The sequence below is a fragment of the Bufo gargarizans genome, chromosome 9, assembly GCF_014858855.1.
Source record: "Bufo gargarizans isolate SCDJY-AF-19 chromosome 9, ASM1485885v1, whole genome shotgun sequence".
In the NCBI taxonomy this organism is placed as follows: domain Eukaryota; kingdom Metazoa; phylum Chordata; class Amphibia; order Anura; family Bufonidae; genus Bufo; species Bufo gargarizans.
In genome coordinates, this window is record NC_058088.1 from 49,576,977 (window position 1) to 49,604,445 (window position 27,469).

At 44.0% G+C, this 27,469-nt stretch overlaps 1 protein-coding gene across 1 annotated transcript in view; it reads left to right on the forward strand.

Annotated features, from left to right (window-relative positions):
• The window catches only part of LOC122919777 (kelch-like protein 4), an 83,848-nt gene extending 57,539 nt beyond the window's left edge, over window positions 1-26,309 (forward strand). The window contains 3 exon segments of the mRNA XM_044268961.1: window positions 11,943-12,155; window positions 16,008-16,179; window positions 22,217-26,309. Coding sequence (XP_044124896.1) covers window positions 11,943-12,155; window positions 16,008-16,179; window positions 22,217-22,276 — 445 coding nt within the window. The 3' untranslated portion in view covers window positions 22,277-26,309.
• Window positions 26,310-27,469: the final 1,160 nt, after the last annotated feature.

Consider the following 27,469-nt stretch of genomic DNA (forward strand, 5'->3'; position numbering starts at 1 on the left):
CCACATTTTAACCTGTGCGGACTACTGGGTTGCCACCCTGCTGGATCCACGCTACAAAGACAATGTGCCCACCTTACTTCCTGCACTGGAGCGTGATAGGAAGATGCGCGAGTACAAGCGCACGTTGGTAGACGCGCTACTGAGAGCATTCCCAAATGTCACAGGGGAACAAGTGGAAGCCCAAGGCCAAGGCAGAGGAGGAGCAAGAGGTCGCCAAGGCAGCTGTGTCACGGCCAGCTCCTCTGAGGGCAGGGTTAGCATGGCAGAGATGTGGAAAACTTTTGTCAACACGCCACAGCTAACTGCACCACCACCTGATACGCAACGTGTTAGCAGGAGGCAACATTTCACTAACATGGTGGAACAGTACGTGTGCACACCCCTCCACGTACTGACTGATGGTTCGGCCCCATTCAACTTCTGGGTCTCTAAATTGTCCACGTGGCCAGAGCTAGCCTTTTATGCCTTGGAGGTGCTGGCCTGCCCGGCAGCCAGCGTTTTGTCTGAACGTGTATTCAGCACGGCAGGGGGCGTCATTACAGACAAACGCAGCCGCCTGTCTACAGCCAATGTGGACAAGCTGACGTTCATAAAAATGAACCAGGCATGGATCCCACAGGACCTGTCCGTCCCTTGTCCAGATTAGACATTAACTACCTCCCCATAACCATATATTATTGGACTCCAGGGCACTTCCTCATTCAATCCTATTTTTATTTTCATTTTACCATTATATTGCGAGGCTACCCAAAGTTGAATGAACCTCTCCTCTGCCTGTGTGCTAGGCCTAAATATATGCCAATGGACTGTTGCAGTGGTGGCTGACATGAAGCCTGATTCTCTGCTATGACATGCAGACTGATTCTCTGCTGACATGAAGCCAGATTGTCTGTTACGGGACCTCTCTGCTCTGCCTGTGTGCTAGGCCTAAATATATGCCAATGGACTGTTGCAGTGGTGGCTGACATGAAGCCTGATTCTCTGCTATGACATGCAGACTGATTCTCTGCTGACATGAAGCCAGATTGTCTGTTACGGGACCTCTCTCCTCTGCCTGTGTGCTAGGCCTAAATATATGCCAATGGACTGTTGCAGTGGTGGCTGACGTGAAGCCTCATTCTCTGCTATGACATGCAGACTGATTCTCTGCTGACATGAAGCCAGATTCGTCTGTTACGGGACCTCTCTGCTCTGCCTGTGTGCTAGGCCTAAATATATGCCAATGGACTGTTGCAGTGGTGGGTGACGTGAAGCCTCATTCTCTGCTATGACATGCAGACTGATTCTCTGCTGACATGAAGCCAGATTCGTCTGTTACGGGACCTCTCTCCTCTGCCTGTGTGCTAGGCCTAAATATATGCCAATGGACTGTTGCAGTGGTGGCTGACGTGAAGCCTCATTCTCTGCTATGACATGCAGACTGATTCTCTGCTGACATGAAGCCAGATTGTCTGTTACGGGACCTCTCTCCTCTGCCTGTGTGCTAGGCCTAAATATATGCCAATGGACTGTTGCAGTGGTGGCTGACGTGAAGCCTCATTCTCTGCTATGACATGCAGACTGATTCTCTGCTGACATGAAGCCAGATTGTCTGTTACGGGACCTCTCTCCTCTGCCTGTGTGCTAGGCCTAAATATATGCCAATGGACTGTTGCAGTGGTGGCTGACGTGAAGCCTCATTCTCTGCTATGACATGCAGACTGATTCTCTGCTGACATGAAGCCAGATTGTCTGTTACGGGACCTCTCTGCTCTGCCTGTGTGCTAGGCCTAAATATATGCCAATGGACTGTTGCAGTGGTGGGTGACGTGAAGCCTCATTCTCTGCTATGACATGCAGACTGATTCTCTGCTGACATGAAGCCAGATTGTCTGTTACGGGACCTCTCTCCTCTGCCTGTGTGCTAGGCCTAAATATATGCCAATGGACTGTTGCAGTGGTGGCTGACGTGAAGCCTCATTCTCTGCTATGACATGCAGACTAATTCTCTGCTGACATGAAGCCAGATTGTCTGTTACGGGACCTCTCTCCTCTGCCTGGGTGCTGGGCCTAAATTTATGACAATGGACTGTTGCAGTGGTGGCTGACGTGAAGCCTGATTCTCTGCTATGACATGCAGACTGATTCTCTGCTGACATGAAGCCAGATCCTCTGTTACGGGACCTCTCTCCTCTGCCTGTGTGCTAGGCCTAAATATATGCCAATGGACTGTTGCAGTGGTGGCTGACGTGAAGCCTCATTCTCTGCTATGACATGCAGACTGATTCTCTGCTGACATGAAGCCAGATTCTCTGTTACGGGACCTCTCTCCTCTGCCTGTGTGTGTGCTGGGCCTAAATATATGCCAATGGACTGTTGCAGTGGTGGCTGACGTGAAGCCTCATTCTCTGCTATGACATGCAGACTAATTCTCTGCTGACATGAAGACAGATTCTCTGTTACGGGACCTCCCTCCTCTGCCTGGGTGCTGGGCCTAAATATATGCCAATGGACTGTTGCAGTGGTGGCTGACGTGAAGCCTCATTCTCTGCTATGACATGCAGACTAATTCTCTGCTGACATGAAGACAGATTCTCTGTTATGGGACCTCTCTCCTCTGCCTGGGTGCCGGGGCCTAAATATCTGAGAATGGACTGTTCCAGTGGTGGGTGACGGGAAGCCAGATTCTCTGCTATGGGACCTCTCTCCAATTGATTTTGGTTAATTTTTATTTATTTAATTTTTATTTTAATTCATTTCCCTATCCACATTTGTTTGCAGGGGATTTACCTACATGTTGCTGCCTTTTGCAGCCCTCTAGCTCTTTCCTGGGCTGTTTTACAGCCTTTTTAGTGCCGAAAAGTTCGGTTCCCCATTGACTTCAATGGGGTTCGGGTTCGGGACGAAGTTCGGATCGGGTTCGGATCCCGAACCCGAACATTTCCGGGATGTTCGGCCGAACTTCTCGAACCCGAACATCCAGGTGTTCGCTCAACTCTAATTTTGAGCAAAAATAAAAACGAAATAACAGCAAATGAAAAACCCTCGGAAGTATCAAGTATCTCCCCAGGGTCCAGCTCTGAACTGAAGATGGAAGATAGCACGTTCCACAGGTGCCCTTAAATACTCAAGACTCAGGATCACATCGTCTCATGGAAGAGGAGCTTGTAACCTTCTTTACATGCATATCATGGAACGGCCAAGTTGTGCCAAAGAAACCAAAATATTATACTTTTTCAGTTTAATTGCTGCTCTTCCTCTCGTAGGATAATCAGCTGCACCCGTCTAATCCCCTCTAAGGCCTTATTCACATATCAGTAAGGCCGGGTTCACATCACCCTTTATTTTTCCATTCTTCTGCATGCAGGACTTTTATTGATGGATCAGAACATGTAAAAAATAAGTGAACCCGGCCTAAGTCACGGATGTGTGCTGCTGTCCATGTTCTCCAAAGAAACCACACGTGTACAAATTCATTTAATGGGTGTGTTCACACATCCGTGTTTTAGCACGCTCTGTGGGTTTGTGGTTTTAGCACGGATTCCTGCTCTATTTGTATCTGTGTTTAGGGAACCATCACCCCCATTATATCGTATGGGTCCATGAAAAACAGGGACCCGACTTGGGCACCATCCGTGTTTTGTCCATGTTTCACAGACCAGTTAGAGGAGGTGCTCTGAAAATTAATTTTCAGCTGTGTAGTGTCTGCGATTTGCAGACCGCAAAACACTTACAGCCGTGTGCATGAGCCCTAAACACGGATTCTTCACGGAAATCTTCATGGTTGAATCACTGACCCTCTGATTATAGATTTCATCACCTACATGGATGTGTGAATAAGGCCTAAGACAGGCAAGGTTATAATTAGGGATGAGCGAATCGACTTCAGATGAAACATCCCAAGTCGATTCTCATAATACTTATTTAGAATACTGTACGGGGCGGGCGCTGTACAGTATTCAATGAGCCGAAGTTATTACTTCGCGAAGTCTCGCGAGACCTTTAATAATAACTTCATATATTATTTTGTACTGTAAAAAAAACATTTCACAAACTCGGGTTCGGTTCCAAGTGGTACCTTGGAACTGAACCTGAGTCTGAAAAAGTTTTTTTACAGTAGAAATTAATTTTTTAAATTATTACCCAAAGTCTCGCGAGTCTTCACAAAGTAATAACTTTGGCTCATCTGAGCCAATACATTCTAATATTATTATTATTTATTATTAGAGCGCCATTCATTCCATAGCGCTGTACATATGATAAGCGGAGCACATACATGATACAGACAAGTGCACTAATCATAAACAAGATGAGTTACAGACTGGTACAGAAGGAGAGAGGGCCCTGCCCGCGAGGCGTACAATCTACATGGTATGGGAGAAGGACACAGTAGGTGCGGGTGAAGCTGGTTGTGGTGGTATAGAGGCAGCAGGGTCACTGGTTGGAGGCTTGTCTGAAGAGGTGGGTTTTCAGGTTTCTTTTGAAGGATTCCCCTGTAGGTGAGTCTGATATGTTGGGGTAGCGAGTTCCAGAGTATGGGGGATGCACGGGAGAAATCTTTGAGGCGATTGTGGGAAGAGGTGACAAGAGGAGAGGAGAGAAGGAGGTCTTGTGAGGATCGGAGAGTGCGTGTGGGGGTGTATCGGGAAAGTAGCTCAGAGATGTAGGGAGGGGACAGGTTGTGGACGGCCTTGTATGTGTTTGTCAGTACTTTGAACTGAATTCGCTGGGCAATGGGGATCGAGTGAAGGGATTGGCAGAGGGGAGAGGCAGAGGAGTAATAAGGTGAGAGGTGGATTAGTCGGGCAGCGGAGTTGAGGATAAATTGGAGGGGTGCGAGCGTGCTAGATGGAAGGCCACAGAGGAGAGTGTTGCAGTAGTCTAGGCGGGAGATGATGAGGGCATGTACAAGCATTTTCGCACATTCAAAGTTGAGGAAAGCGCGGATGCGGGAGATGTTTTTGAGTTGGAGGCGGCAGGTGGTGGAAAGGGCTTGGATGTGCGGTCGGAAGGAGAGGGCAGAATCCAAGGTCACTCCAAGGAGGCGGACTTGGTTGAGGGGGGAGAGTGCGCAGCCATTGATCGTGATAGGTCTGTTGGGGAAGATGATGAATTCTGTTTTATCCATGTTGAGTTTTAGAAACCGAAAGGCGAAGAAGGATGATATAGAAGATAGACATTGTGGGATTCTGGATAGTAAGGTGGTGATGTCTGGACCAGAGAGGTAGATCTGTGTGTCGTCAGCATAAGGCCTCATGCACACAGTCGTTGTTTGGGTCCACACTCCGTGTGCTGTCCGCATCTGTTGCTCCGTTCTGTGGCCCCGCAAAAAAATAAAATAGCATGTCCTATTCTTGTCTGCGCTTTGCGAACAAGAATAGGCATTTATATTGAAGGCTGTCCGTGCCGTTCCGGGTCAGTGATGCAAAGAGATGAGAGAGTTTGCAACAGAAGGGAGTGGTCGAAAGTGTCAAAGGCAGAGGACAGGTCAAGGAGAAGGAGGACACAGTAATGGAGAAGGCAGAGGACAGGTCAAGGAGAAGGAGGACACAGTAATGGAGAAGGCAGAGGACAGGTCAAGGAGAAGGAGGACACAGTAATGGAGAAGGCAGAGGACAGGTCAAGGAGAAGGAGGACACAGTAATGGAGAAGGCAGAGGACAGGTCAAGGAGAAGGAGGACACAGTAATGGAGAAGGCAGAGGACAGGTCAAGGAGAAGGAGGACACAGTAATGGAGAAGGCAGAGGACAGGTCAAGGAGAAGGAGGACACAGTAATGGAGAAGGCAGAGAACAGGTCAAGGAGAAGGAGGACACAGTAATGGAGAAGGCAGAGGACAGGTCAATGAGAAGGAGGACACAGTAATGGAGAAGGCAGAGGACAGGTCAAGGAGAAGGAGGACACAGTAATGGAGAAGGCAGAGGACAGGTCAAGGAGAAGGAGGACACAGTAATGGAGAAGGCAGAGGACAGGTCAAGGAGAAGGAGGACACAGTAATAGAGAAGGCAGAGGACAGGTCAAGGAGAAGGAGGACACAGTAATGGAGAAGGCAGAGGACAGGTCAAGGAGAAGGAGGACACAGTAATGGAGAAGGCAGAGGACAGGTCAATGAGAAGGAGGACACAGTATTGTTTCTTGGTTTTGGCTGTCAGTAGCTCATTGGTGACTTTGGTAAGGGCAGTCTCAGTCGAGTGGTGGGGTCGGAAGCCAGATTGTAGGCGGTCAAAGAGGGAGCAGGAGGAGAGATGAGAGGACAGTTCCCAATGGACATGTTGTTCAAGTAGCTTTAAGGCAAAAGAAAGAAGTGATATGGGGCAATAACTGGACAAAGAAGATGGGTCAAGTGAAGGCTTTTTGAGGATGGGTGTAATGGTAGCATGTTTAAAAGCAGAGGGGAAGACCCCAGAGGTTAGTGATAGGTTGAAGAGATGAGTTAGTGCTGGGATAAACACTGTGGTGAGGTTAGGGATGAGGTGGGATAATAATAGTAATAATAATGATAATAGTGTATGAAGCGCTCGCTCCGTACAGTATTGAAACAGAGTTTTATGCAAATCGACTCCGGATGTTTCATCCGAGGTCGATTCGCTCATCCCTAACTGGTATACTATGTAACATCTAGTTAACCCTTCAGATCTCACAAGTTGCTTTTGTTTATTTTGGTCTGTTTGTAACAAAAAAACATTGACACTTTTCTGCAAAACACTGACAATGTGTCACTGGAGCAAATGGGATCAGAGATGTAACTGCAACATTAGTAACCACTGGACTGATGGTCGTGCTGCAAGGGCAGTTCCTGGGATGGGTCAGGAATCTTAGGACAATGCTGACACCTAGTGGTGAAATACTGGTGTAGCAAACATTAGAGCAGAGCGCCATATACAGCTATACCGTACTGATGTAAAGGCAGAGCAGAAATACTGGATGCAAATCCTTTTCAACTCAACTGATGAACTCAGGAATCCTGCGCATCCGAAGAAGAAATGTGCAGCAAAACTGTAGAAAAAAGAGCCAGGAACAAGTGCTGCCAACTCATTAGGCTGAGTTCACACTTCAGTTATTTGCTCAGTTATTTCCATCAGTGATTTTGAGCTGAACGCAGAACAGGAGGAAATCCTTCCGTCACCTCTGGAGGCTCCGCTCCCGGTTTTGGCTCACAATTAGTGGCGTGCAAATAGAATTTGACAAAGTGGAATTCAATCCGAATTTCAGGAAAAATTCAATTGGTCACGAATCTGGATTTCTTGGCGCTTCGTGGTTTCAAAATCCATTTTTCCTGAAATGGCGGTAAATCTATTTGATCCCGGAGAGGCCGCCATGGCCATCTTGATTGAAGAAAATGCACCAAATCTCACGATCGCTGACGTGTGACATCACCACGTCATCGTGCTGGCCGGGCGTGGTGACATCATCACTAGGGTTTGAGTGAATTGAAGTATCTGAAGTGGACTTCGATCCGAATTTTAAGGGAAAATTCGATTCGCTGCGGAGTCGAATTTCCTTGTGCTTCGTTGTAACTAATCGATTTTCCCTGAAATGGGGGGAAAAAAATAAATCTCTCCTCATCCATTTGCTGCGTACAGGCCACAGCGCGGTGTCTTAAATCAAGATGGCCACGGCAGCCTCTACGCAATAGGGTGGATAAGGTGAGTATTTTTTATTTCACACCGGATTAACCCCTGAAAGCCCACAATGTTCATCTCAGATGCCGCGATCAGTGATGAACGTGGCATCTAAGGGGTTCAATGACAGGGGCGGTGCAATCACCGTTCATTGCACCCGCTAATTACAAAGAATTACGTTTCATGATGAAGTAATCGGCATCTGTTCTGTGTTTAGACCTACTTCTGGTTTTGGCTCACAATCACTGATGAAAATCACTGACCGAACACTGACGTGTGAATGAGGCCTTACTGCTCACACAGCTGATGGGCTTGTTACAATGTATCACTTTCTGAAAGAGCTAAAAGACAGACAGAAGAGAAGTTTGTGCTTTGGCTGCCGTCTTTAACTCAAAGCTGATTGTTCACCCTGATACACTGCAACAAACCTTCAGCTGTGTGAGGTAGTAGTTTAAGGCAGGAGAGAGATTAGTTTAGCTCCCATGGGATTGTCTATACCAGGGATCAGCAGCCTACAACTCCTAAGAACAGCCAAGCATGTTTGCATGCTGGGAGTTATAGTTTTTACGGCAGCTGGAGTGCCGAAGGTTGCTGATCCCTGGTCTTCACTGATGCATTATAACAGACCCTCAGCTGTGAGAAATACGCGATGAGTGGATTGTGGGCCGTTCCCCATTCACTGACAAGAAGCAGGGGTCTTAAGTTGAAGAGTAGAGCTTCTTTTTTAGAAGACTTGACGCCAGCCCTTTAAGGACCAGATGCCTAATATTTCCACTTTTAATTGACTCCCTCCGGCCTATCAGATGGTGGAATCATCCCGCTGCGGTGGAGTCCGCGGCAACGATAAATATAGGAGGTTATTTAATAATGTCTGAAGATTCCAGCGCTAAGCAGTTTTCCGGAAACGCATTGACAGCAGATTTTATTTTCCCTCAGAGCTGCGCCCATTGTGAGCAGCTGCGGACTGAATGTGCACTTGTCGTCTCGCTCCCGCTCCAGTGTATACAGAACAATATCACAATCACCCGCCATTCATCCCTGCTTCTAACACAGGAAACCGCCAAATATACAAAACGGTCACCAGGGACATCTGTATGCGGGGAAGGCGTCAGTAAATTGACCACTCATTATACTACCGAATGTACTTCACCCATCTGGTGCCCCTCTGAGGTTACCACCATGGCTGGCGCACTCTGCAGGGTCTCGCGCCAAAATAACTTTCTCCAGCCGTGACGAAGTAAGTCCCGTCACTGCGGAAACATAGACTCCGGTAATGCAGCGCCTGATGGTGACTCCAGCTTTTTGAGACTAGCGGGTACCAGATGAGCAAATTTGCACAGTTTGTAGTAATTAAAATAGCGGCAGAGGAAAGCCAGGGCAGCACTAAAGACTGCTCCACCTCATGAGACAACGCAGGCTGCCGAGAAGACCTTCTTGATGAAAAAAAAAACTAAAAAAAACCAAAAGGGAGTCTCCTGTTTTTTATAAATGTATCTTAAAGCCATGTGACTGATGAAGGTGACATCACTGGCCATGTGACTGATGAAGGTGACATCACTGGCCATGTGACTGATGAAGGTGACATCACTTGCCATGTGACTGATGAATGTGACATCACTTGCCATGTGACTGATGAATGTGACATCACTGGCCATGTGACTGATGAATGTGACATCACTGGCCATGTGACTGATGAAGGTGACATCACTGGCCATGTGACTGATGAATGTGACATCACTGGCCATGTGAATGATGAAAGTGACATCACTGGCCATGTGACTGATGAATGTGACATCACTGGCCATGTGACTGATGAAAGTGACATCACTGGCCATGTGACATGAATGTGACATCACTGGCCATGTGACTGATGAATGTGACATCACTGGCCATGTGACTGATGAAGGTGACATCATTGGCCATGTGACTGATGAAGGTGACATCACTGGCCATGTGACTGATGAAGGTGACATCACTGGCCATGTGACTGATGAAAGTGACATCACTGGCCATGTGACATGAATGTGACATCACTGGCCATGTGACTGATGAATGTGACATCACTGGCCATGTGACTGATGAAGGTGACATCATTGGCCATGTGACTGATGAATGTGACATCACTTGCCATGTGACTGATGAATGTAACATCACTGGCCATGTGACTGATGAAGGTGACATCACTGGCCATGTGACTGATGAATGTGACATCACTGGCCATGTGACTGATGAAAGTGACATCACTGGCCATGTGACTGATGAAGGTGACATCACTGGCCATGTGACTGATGAATGTGACATCACTGGCCATGTGACTGACGAAGGTGACATCACTTGCCATGTGACTGATGAATGTGACATCACTGGCCATGTGACTGATGAATGTGACATTACTGGCCATGTGACTGACGAAGGTGACATCACTGGCCATGTGACTGATGAATGTGACATCACTGGCCATGTGACTGATGAATGTGACATCACTGGCCATGTGACTGATGAATGTGACATCACTGGCCATGTGACTGATGAAGGTGACATCACTGGCCATGTGACTGATGAATGTGACATCACTGGCCATGTGACTGATGAAAGTGACATCACTGGCCATGTGACTGATGAATGTGACATCACTGGCCATGTGACTGATGAAAGTGACATCACTGGCCATGTGACATGAATGTGACATCACTGGCCATGTGACTGATGAATGTGACATCACTGGCCATGTGACTGATGAAGGTGACATCATTGGCCATGTGACTGATGAATGTGACATCACTTGCCATGTGACTGATGAATGTGACATCACTTGCCATGTGACTGATGAATGTAACATCACTGGCCATGTGACTGATGAAGGTGACATCACTGGCCATGTGACTGATGAATGTGACATCACTGGCCATGTGACTGATGAATGTGACATCACTGGCCATGTGACTGATGAAAGTGACATCACTGGCCATGTGACTGATGAAGGTGACATCACTGGCCATGTGACTGATGAATGTGACATCACTGGCCATGTGACTGACGAAGGTGACATCACTGGCCATGTGACTGAGGAATGTGACATCACTGGCCATGTGACTGACGAAGGTGACATCACTGGCCATGTGACTGATGAAGGTGACATCACTGGCCATGTGACTGATAGAGGTGACATCACTTGCCATGTGACTGATGAATGTGACATCACTGGCCATGTGACTGATGAATGTGACATCACTGGCCATGTGACTGATGAATGTGACATCACTGGCCATGTGACTGATGAAAGTGACATCACTGGCCATGTGACTGGTGAATGTGACATCACTGGCCATGTGACTGATGAAAGTGACATCACTGGCCATGTGATATGAATGTGACATCACTGGCCATGTGACTGATGAATGTGACATCACTGGCCATGTGACTGACGAAGGTGACATCACTGGCCATGTGACTGATGAATGTGACATCACTGGCCATGTGACTGATGAAGGTGACATCACTGGCCATGTGACTGATGAAGGTGATATCACTCGCCATGTGACTGATGAATGTGACATCACTTGCCATGTGACTGATGAATGTGACATCACTGGCCATGTGACTGATGAAGGTGACATCACTGGCCATGTGACTGATGAATGTGACATCACTGGCCATGTGACTGACGAAGGTGACATCACTGGCCATGTGACTGATGAATGTGACATCACTGGCCATGTGACTGATGAAGGTGACATCACTGGCCATGTGACTGATGAAGGTGACATCACTGGCCATGTGACTGATGAATGTGACATCACTTGCCATGTGACTGATGAATGTGACATCACTGGCCATGTGACTGATGAAGGTGACATCACTGGCCATGTGACTGATGAAGGTGACATCACTGGCCAGGGCTGAGATAGTGTAGTAGCAGGATATGACTCTTCACACTGTTCCGTCAGGCAGCTCAGCTGACGGCTCCTTATCTCTGAAATTATAAACACTTATTATCACCCATTCTTATCTTACTTAGTAAATTAGAGATAAGGATTATTAGATGATCGGCACAAAGTGAAAGTGAAAGTACGATTCACACAGGTAGAAAAACAGGTAAACCTTTGTGATACAACGGCTAAATATTTCCTATTAAAGACCAATTGAAAAAAAAAAATGAGCCCAAAATGAGTAAAATACAATAATAAAAAGAAATTGCCCCGGAAGGTGTCCATAGCCTTTATGTTCCCATTCACTGATGGAGGAATTGAAATGCAATATTGACAATGTCGCAGAACTTTTTGTGATGAGTCTGATATGTTTTCTGATGTCTTCTACATGTATTTTTTTCTTGCCCCCCCAGATTGTACGCTGTCGGGGGAAGAGACGGCAGCTCCTGTCTTAAATCCATGGAATGTTTTGATCCTCACACGAACAAGTGGAGCATGTGTGCGCCCATGTCCAAGCGGCGGGGAGGCGTGGGGGTGGCTACGTACAATGGATTCCTGTACGCCGTTGGGGGCCATGATGCGCCAGCATCAAACCTATGTTCTCGGCTGTCAGACTGCATGGAGAGGTGAGCGGAGCAGAGGCAGCGCCCACAGGCAGCAGTGGGTCACCGGGCGGCAGGAGATATATAATTACTGGGCGGGGTCCTGGATCGGGTGAATTCTGCTGTCCCCCCCCCCCCCCCCCAGATTCCAAATGTCATCGGGGCAGATTGTTATACAGTATAACAGATATTAATATCTCCAAAGTCCAGCGAAAAGTCTGAAATAATATTCACCCCAAAGCCCCTTTTATTACATGTGTCACCCCAAAAAGATTTCTGAACACCAACCAAAAGAAAAACCTGAAAATCATAACTGCCCCTGAAGTGTCAGTGTCATTATCCTGTACCCCGAGTGTCAGTATCCTGTACCCCAAGTGTCAGTATCCTGTACCCCGAGTGTCAGTGTCATTATCCTGTACCCCAAGTGTCAATGTCATTATCCTGTACCCCGAGTGTCAGTGTCATTATCTTGTATGCCGAGTGTCAGTGTCATTATCCTGTACCCCAAGTGTCAGTGTCATTATCCTGTACCCCAAGTGTCAGCGTCATTATCCTGTACCCCGAGTGTCAGTGTCATTATCCTGTACCCCAAGTGTCAGTATCCTGTACCCCGAGTGTCAGTGTCATTATCCTGTACCCCGAGTGTCAGTATCCTGTACCCCGAGTGTCAGCGTCATTATCCTGTACCCCGAGTGTCAGCGTCATTATCCTGTACCCCGAGTGTCAGTGCCATTATCCTGTACCCCAAGTGTCAGTGTCATTATCCTGTACCCCAAGTGTCAGTGTCATTATCCTGTACCCCAAGTGTCAGTATCCTGTACCCCGAGTGTCAGTGTCATTATCCTGTACCCCGAGTGTCAGTATCCTGTACCCCGAGTGTCAGCGTCATTATCCTGTACCCCGAGTGTCAGCGTCATTATCCTGTACCCCGAGTGTCAGTGCCATTATCCTGTACCCCAAGTGTCAGTGTCATTATCCTGTACCCCAAGTGTCAGCGTCATTATCCTGTACCCCAAGTGTCAGCGTCATTATCCTGTACCCCGAGTGTCAGCGTCATTATCCTGTACCCCAAGTGTCAGTGTCATCATCCTGTACCCCGAGTGTCAGTGTCAGTATCCTGTACCCCGAGTGTCAGCGTCATTATCCCGTACCCCGAGTGTCAGCGTCATTATCCCGTACCCCGAGTGTCAGCGTCAGTATCCTGTACCCCAAGTGTCAGTGTCATTATCCTGTACCCCAAGTGTCAGCATGTCATTATCCTGTACCCCAAGTGTCAGTGTCATTATCCTGTACCCCAAGTGTCAGTGTCATTATCCTGCACCCCAAGTGTCAGCATGTCATTATCCTGTACCCCGAGTGTCAGCGTCATTATCCTGTACCCCGAGTGTCAGCGTCATTATCCTGTACCCCGAGTGTCAGTGTCATTATCCTGTACACCGAGTGTCAGTGTCAGTATCCTGTACCCCGAGTGTCAGCGTCATTATCCTGTACCCCGAGTGTCAGCGTCATTATCCTGTACCCCGAGTGTCAGCGTCATTATCCTGTACCCCGAGTGTCAGTGTCATTATCCTGTACCCCGAGTGTCAGCGTGTCATTATCCTGTACCCCGAGTGTCAGCGTCATTATCCTGTACCCAGAGTGTCAGCGTCATTATCCTTTACCCAGAGTGTCAGTGTCATTATCCTGTACCCCGAGTGTCAGTGTCATTATCCTGTACCCCGAGTGTCAGTGTCATCATCCTGTACACCAAGTGTCAGTGTCATTATCCTGTACCCCGAGTGTCAGTGTCATTATCCTGTACCCCGAGTGTCAGTGTCATTATCCTGTACCCCGAGTGTCAGTGTCATCATCCTGTACCCCGAGTGTCAGCGTGTTATTATCCTGTACCCCAAGTGTCAGTGTCATTATCCTGTACCCCAAGTGTCAGTGTCATTATCCTGTACCCCAAGTGTCAGCGTCATTATCCTGTACCCCGAGTGTCAGCGTCATTATCCTGTACCCCGAGTGTCAGCGTCATTATCCTGTACCCCAAGTGTCAGTGTCATCATCCTGTACCCCGAGTGTCAGTGTCAGTATCCTGTACCCCGAGTGTCAGCGTCATTATCCCGTACCCCGAGTGTCAGCGTCATTATCCCGTACCCCGAGTGTCAGCGTCATTATCCCGTACCCCGAGTGTCAGCGTCAGTATCCTGTACCCCAAGTGTCAGCATGTCGTTATCCTGTACCCCAAGTGTCAGTGTCATTATCCTGCACCCCAAGTGTCAGCATGTCATTATCCTGTACCCCGAGTGTCAGCGTCATTATCCTGTACCCCGAGTGTCAGTGTCATTATCCTGTACCCCGAGTGTCAGTGTCATTATCCTGTACACCGAGTGTCAGTGTCAGTATCCTGTACCCCGAGTGTCAGCGTCATTATCCTGTACCCCGAGTGTCAGCGTCATTATCCTGTACCCCGAGTGTCAGCGTCATTATCCTGTACCCCGAGAGTCAGTGTCATTATCCTGTTCCCCGAGTGTCAGCGTGTCATTATCCTGTACCCCGAGTGTCAGCGTCATTATCCTGTACCCAGAGTGTCAGCGTCATTATCCTTTACCCAGAGTGTCAGTGTCATTATCCTGTACCCCGAGTGTCAGTGTCATTATCCTGTACCCCGAGTGTCAGTGTCATCATCCTGTACACCGAGTGTCAGTGTCATTATCCTGTACCCCGAGTGTCAGTGTCATTATCCTGTACCCAGAGTGTCAGCGTGTTATTATCCTGTACCCTAAGTGTCAGTGTCATTATCCTGTACCCAGAGTGTCAGTTTCATTATCCTGTACCCCGAGTGTCAGCGTCATTATCCTGTACCCCGAGTGTCAGCGTCATTATCCTGTACCCCGAGTGTCAGCGTCATTATCCTGTACCCCAAGTGTCAGTGTCATTATCCTGTACCCCGAGTGTCAGTGTCATTATCCTGTACCCCGAGTGTCAGTGTCATTATCCTGTACCCCGAGTGTCAGTGTCATTATCCTGTACCCCAAGTGTCAGTGTCATTATCCTGCACCCCAAGTGTCAGTGTCATTATCCTTTACCCCGAGTGTCAGTGTCATTATCCTGTACCCCGAGTGTCAGTGTGTCATTATCCTGTACCCCGAGTGTAGTGTGTCATTATCCTGTACCCCAAGTGTCAGTGTCATTATCCTGTACCCCGAGTGTCAGTGTCATTATCCTGTACCCCGAGTGTCAGTGTCATTATCCTGTACCCCGAGTGTAGTGTGTCATTATCCTGTACCCCAAGTGTCAGTGTCATTATCCTGTACCCCAAGTGTCAGTGTCATTATCCTGTACCCCGAGTGTCAGTTTCATTATCCTGTACCCCGAGTGTCAGCGTCATTATCCTGTACCCCAAGTGTCAGTCTCATTATCCTGTACCCCAAGTATCAGTGTCATTATCCTGTACCCCGAGTGTCAGTGTCATTATCCTGTACCCCGAGTGTCAGTGTCATTATCCTGTACCCCGAGTGTCAGTGTCATTATCCTGTACCCCGAGTGTCAGTGTCATCATCCTGTACACCAAGTGTCAGCGTCATTATCCTGTACCCCGAGTGTCAGCGTCATTATCCTGTACCCCGAGTGTCAGCGTCATTATCCTGCACCCCGGGTGTCAGTGTCATTGTCCTGTACCCCGAGTGTCAGTGTCATTATCCTGTACCCCAAGTGTCAGTGTCATTATCCTGTACCCCGAGTGTCAGTGTCATTATCCTGTACCCCGAGTGTCAGCGTCATTATCCTGTACCCAGAGTGTCAGCGTCATCATCCTGTACCCCAAGTGTCAGTCTCATTATCCTGTACCCCAAGTGTTGTTTTAGTTGTATTCTATTGTGTTTCTCATTGTAGATATGATCCTAAAACTGACATCTGGACGACGGTGGCGCCGCTGAGCGTTCCTCGGGATGCAGTTGGCGTTTGTTCTCTTGGTGACAGACTGTACGCTGTGGGCGGATACGATGGACAGACATATCTTAATACGGTGGAATCTTATGATGCACAAACCAATGAGTGGACGCAGGTAATGTGTAATCCCCACAATCCAGGGGGCGTTAGGAGTCTGCATAGGGGTTAATAGAGGGTCCTCTCAAATCTCTCCCGTACAGCTGCGGATGTCTTGTGCTGCCGATTCCCGTAGTTGGTCTGCACATCGGTGCCGGCTCTTACTTCGCCGCGCATGCGGGTTGAGAGTTCCGAGACGCTGATTGTATTCAGGGCTTTTCCGGCACAGATTGTGTTTTGTAGCAATGCGATTTTTCCTGCTGCCGCAAGTTCTTTGTATCGCTGTGTTCAGATGTCGGCCAGACGCGTTACCTTACTGGTTTCTTCCTCAGTGGTCAGAAAGTTTCTGTTTACTATACATCTGTAAATTTGTATATACGTAGCGCATCTGTATATCTTGTTCATAGTACATCTGTGTATTCTCCGTCTGTATAGCAATAGAACAGTTTATCTGTATACATATATACACATCAGCACATCTGTAGATTTGCTCTCTATATAGCAATATAAACACCTGTATATCTATCTTATTTGTACATAATCTGTAAATAACTGTTCCTACTTTCTACACTCTCCTTATCTGTATATAACGTTATTGCGCTGCTGCCCTTTGCACTTCTGATTAGATGCAAACTTTATTTCGTTACCCTGTATTTATACATGTGTAATGACAATAAAGTTGAATCAAATAAAAAAAATCTAATCAAATATGAAAAACGAGGGACAAAATCAATTTTTTTTATTGGCTTGCCCTGATCTATAAAAAACCTGTGTCGGGCTAGATCGGACTAATGCATTTATATAAAACCTGGACCGGACCGTATATTCACAGCCATCTTACATGCACTAGTCAGACGGTGCGGTTTATGTATTCAAAACATATCAAATAGATTTTATCCAATATTGAAATAAAATGATACACTGGTTCTCGTATTGCCATTTGGCTATAGATAATTTCTCTTCATATGATACTCTTACACAGGCATCCTCAAACTGCGGCCCTCCAGCTGTTGTAAAACTACAACTCCCACAATGCTCTGCTGTAGGCTGATACCTGTAGGCTGTTCGGGCATGCTGGGAGTTGTAGTTTTGCAACAGCTGGAGGGCCGCAGTTTGAGAATGCCTGCTCTTACATATGCTCATAGTGTTCATATTTAATGATATCTAATGATTTATCCTTTATAGGACTTTTATATACCGTATAGTCCTTTTATAGGACTTTTAATACCGTATTTATATTCCACATTTCTGCAGAATCGATACACTTATACCTCCTACATATAACATTATTGCACTTCCCTATATATAGAAAGAGACATTAGATAAAAAATAAATAAAATAAAAATACATATAAAAATGCAAAAATAAATAATGCAAAAATGCTAATAAAAATAAAATAATAATAAAAAATAATAAGAAGAATAAAAATAAAAAATCTATAATAATAAGAAATTCAATTCTTATTATATTTTATGTGGACTATAAATACGGTATATAAAAGTCCTATAAAGGATAAATCATTAAATATCATCAAATATGAACACTAGGAGCTTATGTCAGAGTATCATATGGAGAGAAATTATCTATAGCCAAATGGCGATACGAGAACCAGTGTATAATTTTATTTAAATATTGGATAAAATCAATTTTGATATGTTTTGAATACATAAACCGCACCGTCTGAATAGTGCATGTAAGATGGCTGTGAATATACGGTCCGGTCCAGGTTTTATATAAATGCATTAGCCCGACACAGGTTTTCTATAGATCAGGGCAAGCCAATATAAAGATTGATTTTGTCCCTTGTTTTTCATATAACTTTCTGACCACTGAGGTAGAAACCAGTAAGGTAACGCGTCTGGCCGACATCTGAACACAGCGATACAAAGAACTTGCGGCAGCAGGAAAAATCGCATTGCTACAAAACACAATCTGTGCCGGAAAAGCCCTGAATACAATCAGCGTCTCGGAACTCTCAACACGCTTGCGCGGTGAAGTAAGAGCCGGCACCGATGTGGAGACCAACTACGGGAATCGGCAGCGCAAGACATCCGGGAGAGATACAAAGACGTATGTACCCTGATACCAGTGACACCACATGTCGGAGTCTGGTGAGCGGAGAAGTGCTCTATGTTATCCAAGGTAAGTGCTGATTGAAAGAGTGAATGAACGCACTATGTATCAACCTCGTCTTGTGAAGAGAGAACACAACACAGAAAGTGGCAATAACGAGACGACTGCTTGACAATTAATATATTACAAGAAAACAACACATGAGATATTGTGCAATTAATTATAATACCGCTGTGGAGTGCAACTTTGTTCCAAAGAGTGCGTGAGCTCCGCACACGGAACTAAGAGAGGGAGCGTGACTGTATAGCATCGCAATACCAGCACCATATGAGCAATTTATTACATTGGCCATTTTAAGTCTATATTTTAAGGTTTACATAAGGTCTTGTATGTAAAATATTGGAACCTTTTGAGATATATGTTGATTTTAAGACAATAGTAGGAATAAATAGGTATATGTGTTTTATATATATTGTTTCTTTTTTTTTTTTTTTTGTCTTTTCCTATAAGAAGCCATTAATTACATATTTTCAGTATAGCAGGCTAAACTGTATACCGGTCAGCTCCCGTAATAGCATTGTAGTTAAATTTTTGGCATTGCTGGGGGAGGGTGATCAGACATGAGACCCCAATGAGTCATTATTTTATGGCAAGTTCAGTTGACACCCCATAAAAAAGGTGAAACATCCCTAAAGCAGGTCTGTGATAAGATTACTGTTCATACTTACCCTTAGGCAAGGGCTGAACGACGACATGTGTCACGTGACTTCTTGTCGCAGAAAAGTCATGCAACATGCAACATGCTGCGGCACGATTGTTGCAAAAAATCCATTTAAGTTGAATTTCTGTGCAACTGTCGCATGTCACAGTGCAACACCACTGAGTATCATTACAAAAAATTTTGCTCGACATATGACACAATGTAGATGGCCCCTTTTTGTCGCGCGACTTATTGTAGTAGCCCTGGACTTAACCTTCTCCGGACCGCCGTACGCAGGATTGCGTCCTGCCGGCGGTCCTGCTCTTCTGGGTGGACGCATATACGCGTCCTCCCGCGAGAGCCGAGATTTCCTGTGAACGCGCGCACGCAGGCGCGCGCGCTCACAGGAACGGAAGGTAAGAGAGTGGATCTCCAGCCTGCCAGCGGCGATCGCTCGCTGGCAGGCTGGAGATGTTTTTTTTTTAACCCCTAACAGGTATATTAGACGCTGTTTTGATAACAGCGTCTAATATACCTGCTACCTGGTCCTCTGGTGTCCCTTTTGTTTGGATCGACCACCAGAGGACATAGGTAGCTCAGTAAAGTAACACAAAACACTACACTACACTACACCCCCCCCCTGTCACTTATTAACCCTTTATGAACCACTGATCACCCCATACAGACTCCCTGATCACCCCCCTGTCATTGATCACCCCCCTGTCAGGCTCCGTTCAGACGTCCGGATGATTTTTACGGATCCACTGATACATGAAATAATTTTTTTTTGTTTGTTTTTTCTTACAAAGTCTCATATTCCACTAACTTGTGTCCAAAAAATAAAATCTCACATGAACTCGCCATACCCCTCACGGAATCCAAATGCGTAAACATTTTTAGACATTTATATTCCAGACTTCTTCTCACGCTTTAGGGCCCCTAAAAAGCCAGGGCAGTATAAATACCCCACATGTGACCCCATTTCGGAAAGAAGACACCCCAAGGTATTCCGTGAGGGGCATATTGAGTCCATGAAAGATTGAAATTTTTGTCCCAAGTTAGCGGAAAGTGAGACTTTGTGAGAAAAAACAAAAAAAAATCTATTTCCGCTAACTTATGCAACAAAAAAAAAAATTCTATGAAACTCGCCAGGCCCCTCATTGAATACCTTGGGTTGTCTTCTTTCCAAAATGGGGTCACATGTGGGGTATTTATACTGCCCTGGCTTTTTATGGGCCCTAAAGCGTGAGAAGAAGTCTGGGATCCAAATGTCTAAAAATGCCCTCCTAAAAGGAATTTGGGCCGCTTTGCGCATCTAGGCTGCAAAAAAGTGTCACACATCTGGTATCGACGTACTGGGTGAGATAAATATCTTGGTCAAATGCCAACTTTGTATAAAAAAATGGGAAAAGTTGTCATTTGCCGAGATATTTCTCTCACCCAGCATAGGTATATGTAAAATGACACCCCAAAACGCATTCCCCAACTTCTCCCGAGTACGGCGATACCAGATGTGTGACACTTTTTTGCTGCCAAGGTGGGCAAAGGGGCACACATTCCAAAGTGCACCTTTCGGATTTCACCGGTCATTTTTTACAGATTTAGATTGCAAAGTTCTTCTCACACATCTGGGCCCCTAAATTGCCAGGGCAGTATAACTACGCCACAAGTGACCCCATTTTGGAAAGAAGACACCCCAAGGTATTCCGTGAGGGGCATGGCGAGTTCCTCGAATTTTTTATTTTTTGTCGCAAGTTAGTGGAATATGAGACTTTGTAAGAAAAAATAAAATAAAAAAAAATCATCATTTTCCGCTAACTTGTGACAAAAAATTTAAAATTCTAGGAACTCGCCATGCCCCTCACGAAATACCTTGGGGTGTCTTCTTTCCAAAATGGGGTCACTTGTGGGGTAGTTATACTGCCCTGGCATTCTAGGGGCCCAGATGTGTGAGAAGTACTTTGCAATCAAAATGTGTAAAAAATGGCCTGCGAAATCCGAAAGGTGCACTTTGGAATATGTGCCCCTTTGCCCACCTAGGCTGCAAAAAAATGGCACACATCTGGTATCGCCGTACTCAGGAGAAGTTGGGGAATGTGTTTTGGGGTGTTATTTTACATATACCCATGCTGGGTGAGAAAAATATCTTGGTCAAATGCCAACTTTGTATAAAAAAAATGGAAAAGTTGTCTTTTGCCAAGATATTTCTCTCACCCAGCATGGTTATATGTAAAATGACACCCCAAAACACATTCCCCAACTTCTCCTGAGTACGGCGATACCAGATGTGTGACACTTTTTTGCTGCCAAGGTGGGCAAAGGGACCCACATTCCAAAGTGCACCTTTCGGATTTCACAGGCCATTTTTTACACATTTTGATTGCAAACTACTTCTCACACATTTGGGCCCCTAAATTGCCAGGGCAGTATAACTACCGCACAAGTGACCCCATTTTAGAAAGAAGACACCCCAAGGTATTCCGTGAGGGGCATGGCGAGTTCCTAGAATTTTTAATTTTTTGTCGCAAGTTAGTGGAATATAAGACTTTGTAAGGAAAAAAAAAAATTTAAAAATCATAATTTTCCGCTAACTTGTGACAAAAAATAAAAAGTTCTATGAACTCACTTTGCCCATCAGCGAATACCTTAGGGTGTCTTCTTTCCGAAATGGGGTCATTTGTGGGGGTTTTCTACTGTTTGGGCATTGTAGAACCTCAGGAATCATGACAGGTGCTCAGAAAGTCAGAGCTGTTTCAAAAAGCGGAAATTCACATTTTTGTACCATAGTGTGTAAACGCTATAACTTTTACCCAAACCATTTTTTTTTTTGCCCAAACATTTTTTTTTTATCAAAGACATGTAGAACAATAAATTTGGCGAAAAATTTATATATGGATGTCGTTTTTTTTTGCAAAATTTTACAGCTGAAAGTGAAAAATTTCATTTTTTTGCAAAAAAATGGTTACATTTTGATTAATAACAAAAAAAGTTAAAATGTCAGCAGCAATAAAATACCACCAAATGAAAGCTCTATTAGTGAGAAGAAAAGGAGGTAAAATTCATTTGGGTGGTAAGTTGCATGACCGAGCGATAAACGGTGAAAGTAGTGTAGTGCAGAAGTGTAAAAAGTGGCCTGGTCATGAAGGGGGTTTTAGCTAGCAGGGTTGAAGTGGTTAAAATGTGACTTTTTTATTGCTTTTTCATTGTGTACTTCTAGTGCCCTCTAGTGGCAACTTAGGATTGCAGCAAGAGTGGAAACGTGAAATCTCTCTGTTGTTTGCAGGAAGTCCCTCTGAACATTGGACGAGCCGGAGCGTGCATTGTAGTCATAAAGTTGCCATGAGCGTTTCTAATATGTTCCTGGGACAGACAGCACAAAAAAGGCAAGAAGATTCATTAGTGGATCTGAAGCCACTGACCGACTCTATCAACATGGCCGACAGGAAGGAGTTCTCCGGATAAAGTCTGGATTGATAAAACTGCCATTTTATATCTTGGGCAAAACTTTGTTGTACACTGAAAATTATATTAAAGATAAAATAATTTAAAAAAACCAGGAAAGCGAAATAAAATAAAAATCAAAAACTTTAAACTTTAAAAGTAAAAAAAAATAAAATACACTGGGAAATGGCCACATTTTACATATAAGGAAAAAAAAACTTTGTCTTTTAAATATATTTTATGTAACCCTATAGAAACCCAGAGGAGACGGCGCCTTATATTTTAATATATAATTCTATAAAGTAATTAAAGGGAGGGTTTTTATTAAGGAGAAGAAAATGATCAAAGTGAAGATTATGACTCTGATTTCTGCATTTTTAGCCCATAACTTTTTTTGTGCAGAATAAGAAGAATTATTAAATAAACGAATGAATGAAAATGCAGGAAAAAGTCACTTAAAGGGAATGTCTCATGGATGGGACTTTGATTTTTTTTAATGAAATTTCAGTCTCTAGAGGGGAACTAATGTGTTTGTTCTTCTTTAAAAATGTTTGTAGATTTTTTTTTAAAACATCGTTGTGGGCGGCTATATTGGAGGCCCGTGCAGTTAATTCCTGTATAATGTACGCAATGCAGCAGGGTGTGTGCTCTTTATGGCAGTTGCAATGGATAGACTATTACAGCCTAGGAATAGATGACACAGAGACAGGAGGGGGGTACATACATATAATTATGTGGGTGCATAATGTTACTATCCTCCATATATAGGCTTGAGTCCAATGGCAAAAAGGGCGACTCTGTTAATCCTTCCCTCTAATAATAATGAGATGACTCTGCTGACTCTGCACCATTCTGCACAGCAAAGCTGAAGAGTGAGATACAAGGAGCAGGGAAGGTCAGCCTGTTTTATATGCTCCATTGGTCAATAGGAAAACTGTGATATTCAGGATTATTTTCTTGTTACAAAAAAAATTAAAACAGACATTATAAGTTTTCTGATGATACATTCCCTTTAAGCAACATTTAATATTGAAACAGTTTGCATCTTTTTAACTTAAGCATGAAAAAGACCAAAAAACCCACAAACTTTTAATTGTGCTTCCATATGGCCTTCATCCATGACATTGAAGTCCAATTAATTGACTATGCTGGTGCAGAGACAAATCTACTGTGACAGCACTGGAATTGCCAGGAGGCCAAAAATAAATGCCAAGTGCAGAAGAAGCCATCCTGAAAAATAAAAAATAAATTAATAAAAAAATAAATGACACTTCCTGTCGTCCTTGGCATGTAATGTAAACTATACACAGAATAAACCTTTTCTTAATATTTTTTCAAGGCAATTTTTACTTGTAATTTGTAAATTTAACTGCAACCAAATTGAAATGAAATGAGCAATTTTTCTATTAGAATTTTTATTTTATTTGCCTGGTCAGCAGAACCGGTAAAAAAATCCATCCAAGTGTGAAAAACATTCCATGTAGGGTTTATGGCACAATTTCTTTTGTCGTTGGTAGATCCACAAAGTGAGTTTATTGCATCAGTATAATCAAATCTAATGGCAAATAGTGTAATACAATATGTAACACATGTATCGATCCAGATCATAAAAATATATAAACATTGTATAGCCAATTACTTCCACAAATCAAACAATTGACATCTCAAAATATTAGACGTACGGATCATCCATGTATTGTCATGACCATGGAAATTCAGGGCTGTTCCAGAAGTTGGACCCTGGGGGGGGAGGGGGTGTTGGTCATTTGATCAGGGTCCCTGTATTTTTAAACATAGGGTTGTCTTAAAAGGAATTGTCCCATCCAGGTAATTTATGGCATTCAGTTTCTCCAGGATATGCTAGAAATATCAGATTAGTGAAGGTCTCACCTTTAAGACCAGCTCCTATCTCCAGTGAATAGAGAGCACACCGCACATTTGCAGAAGTCTCATAGTAGTGAATGGGGAGCAAGTCGTGCAAGCCACCTAACCGTGCAATTGCTTGGCAATTTGTGGGACTCCCATAGCAGTGAATGGAGGCTGGTTGCGCATGCTTGGCTTGCTCTCCCTTTACTTCAGGGTGCTCATACTGGAGATAAGTGCGGGTCCCACCTCTATGACCAGCACCTATCTTACATTTATTGGCATATCCTAGTCATACGCCATAGATGACACGGGACAACTCCTTTAATTGGAGAAAGCAAGTTCTTAATTGCCGAGAGCTCATCTACTTGCTCTGTGTCCACGGCCCACACAATGGAGATCTGCACGTGTGTCCAACAATCCTAACTTATTACATACAATGAAAATTCTACACAATATACAAAATCATCTAGCAAATAAAGAAAAAAATATATTTTTAAACATTTTACCCATTTTACATGTGTATATAAATACAGTAGGGGCCAACCATGCAGCTGCTATGGTACATGAAGAGATAGGGCACTTAACTATTGCATGGTAAGAATCCGTGCGGTTCACCCCTCCTCCGAGGAACTGTCATTATTACAAACCTGGGCATATGGGAATGAGCCAAATATCAAATAGAGGGGAAACAAATATCAGACTGTGACAAATCAACCCTCTTTATGTACAGTATGCCACTGGTGTCGGGAATGAGTTTCCCATGGGAAAAATCATAAAATCTTTAATTTTGAATAGTACGATTTCATATATTTATTGATTTTTTTAAACTAAAATATCAGATTTACAAAAAGGAAGTGATGTGCATTCTAAAATATTGATCAAAAATCACAAAATGTAATTATTTTGACAATTTTATTTCTTATTTCTTTTCCTTTGTATGGTTTTATTTTCCCAAAATTTAGATTTTTTGTAAGAAGGGTGATGTGCAAAGTGAAATTCTGATCAAAAGTCACAAAATGTATGCTTTTTGACAATTAGATTTTTTTTTATTAATCATTTTTGTTTTATTAAAATTTTGAATTGTTCATAAAGGGAAGAGCGATGTGCATTAAAAAAAAAAACTGATGAAAGGTCACAAAACATTCATTTTGACAATTAGATTTTTTTTATTAATTGTTTTTGTTTTACTAAAATTTTAAATCTTTCATAAAGGAAAGAATGAGGTTTATAAAAAAAACAATGAAAAGTCACAAAACATATTCATTTTGATAATTGTATTGTTTAATAATTGTTTTTGTTTACTAAAATTTAGAACTGTTCACAAAGGGAAGAGTGAGGTGCATTTCAAACGAAAACTGATGAAAAGTCGTAAAACATATTCATTTTTACAATTAGATTTTTGGACTAATGGTTTACTAAAATATATAATTTCCAAAAAAGGAAGGGCAATGTGCATTCTAAAATACTGTGAATTACGTGTAAACACTGACTGCGTAGCCTGCTAAGAAAAATATATATAAAATATTTAAAATTTTAGAAATATCAGGAACAAGAGATTTTTTCTTTTAACATTATAAGACATTGCTTTAAAGCTGATACATTTGTAACAAAAGCAACTTCGAAGAATGTGAACACTGCATTGTCTTCATATTTCTGTTGTATGATTTCTCGGCTGCGGTTTGTCTTTTGTGTTATGGATACGTATGGTATATCACATTGATATATGATGAATTATGACCTCACATGGAGAGTGCCAATGCTGACCGCGTCATGATGATGTACAGAACCCTCAGAAACTTGTGTACTGTGAACGATACCATCACCAACGCATGTTTACATTCAACCAGCAACTTGAAGATTTAGAAAGAAAAAGACAAAAAACTATCACATTGATAAAAAACTAAACAAAACTACAATCCACCTTTTACTTGCATGAGGTTTACACTATGACGGCTGATTCTACCAGACTCTGGTCCGGACACTGGGATTATTTTGTAAAAATTTCTGTATGATTGTGACCAGCTTGTTATCAGGTCAGTAGTGCATTTCACAATGAATAAAAAATGATGCCGCACAAGTCATCCATTATCTCTGTGCTTCATTTAAAGGGGTGGTCGGCTTTGGAAACCCCATTTTTAAATACCCCATTAGAGGATTCTGAGTTAATAAACGAGATTCCAGATTCATGACCTCTCATCAATAAGAAGGAGTATAAAGAGTATCTGTCCCTCCGGATGGCCCAGTTTGCTTTTATTTTATACAGTTCTTTGATTTCAATGGACACAATGCAATGCCTCATTTCTCCTGTGGAGGCGCTGCAGGAGAATTTAACACTTGCTGGGAAGTTTCTCCACAGTTATGAGATGAGTAGATGTCTCTGGAGCAGGATAGCCTGATATAATGACCATTTTAAGAAGGAAGATGTCATTAACTTACCTGTCTGTGCTCCAGCAGAGAGATCTCCAGCTTTGGCGCAACTACACCGGGAGAGACGTGCTGCGAAGCCACGTGACACGACAGCATCCCTAGCAACAGTATGCAATGCACTCTCTACAGCAAGCATGTGCTACCCTTCTCTGTGTGGTTGCATCTCTGTGTCTGTCTGTCTTGAACTTAGCAGAACAGGGAACATCAACCAGTTGCAGACTTGCCACTTAGGGCTTGCACTGCAAGTAGGCAGGGAAAGCAGGTTGGGTTCCAGTCATGGCTAACTGTGTGCGTGTTTCCTGCCTGCTGTGCTGACAGAAGGATTATTTAAGGCAGACAACACCATTTTATTTCTGCATTTTATGGAATAAACTATTTTTAGTTTTTTGAGCTACAGTAATATTTAAAGTGTTTATTGCCAAATGCAGCCACTGGATAAGGTATTTGTTATAGGTCCCACTTCCAGCACCCCCAACAAATAGGTAAAATTGGCACATAAACCCAAAGCCAGTCATGCTGGGGTGATGTTAGTCTAGCAATCCATACCCACCACTGTCCTGTGGTCCTAGTCAGGGGCGGGCATCGCTCCTCTCTCCCTGTGTGTATTGGCACTGGTGCTTACTGAACTTCCTTTCAGCTTGTGAGATGTAATCCTTTTCTCTTGCTCCCTGTGTAGCTGCTGATTAAAGTGAAGATGGGTGGTAATTCCACCTCCTTGCCTGAGCTTTGAGGTTTTCTAGTGCCTAGTAACCAGTGAAGGTGTGATCTCTTGTCTGATTACCTGTGTACCATACCTTGCTGA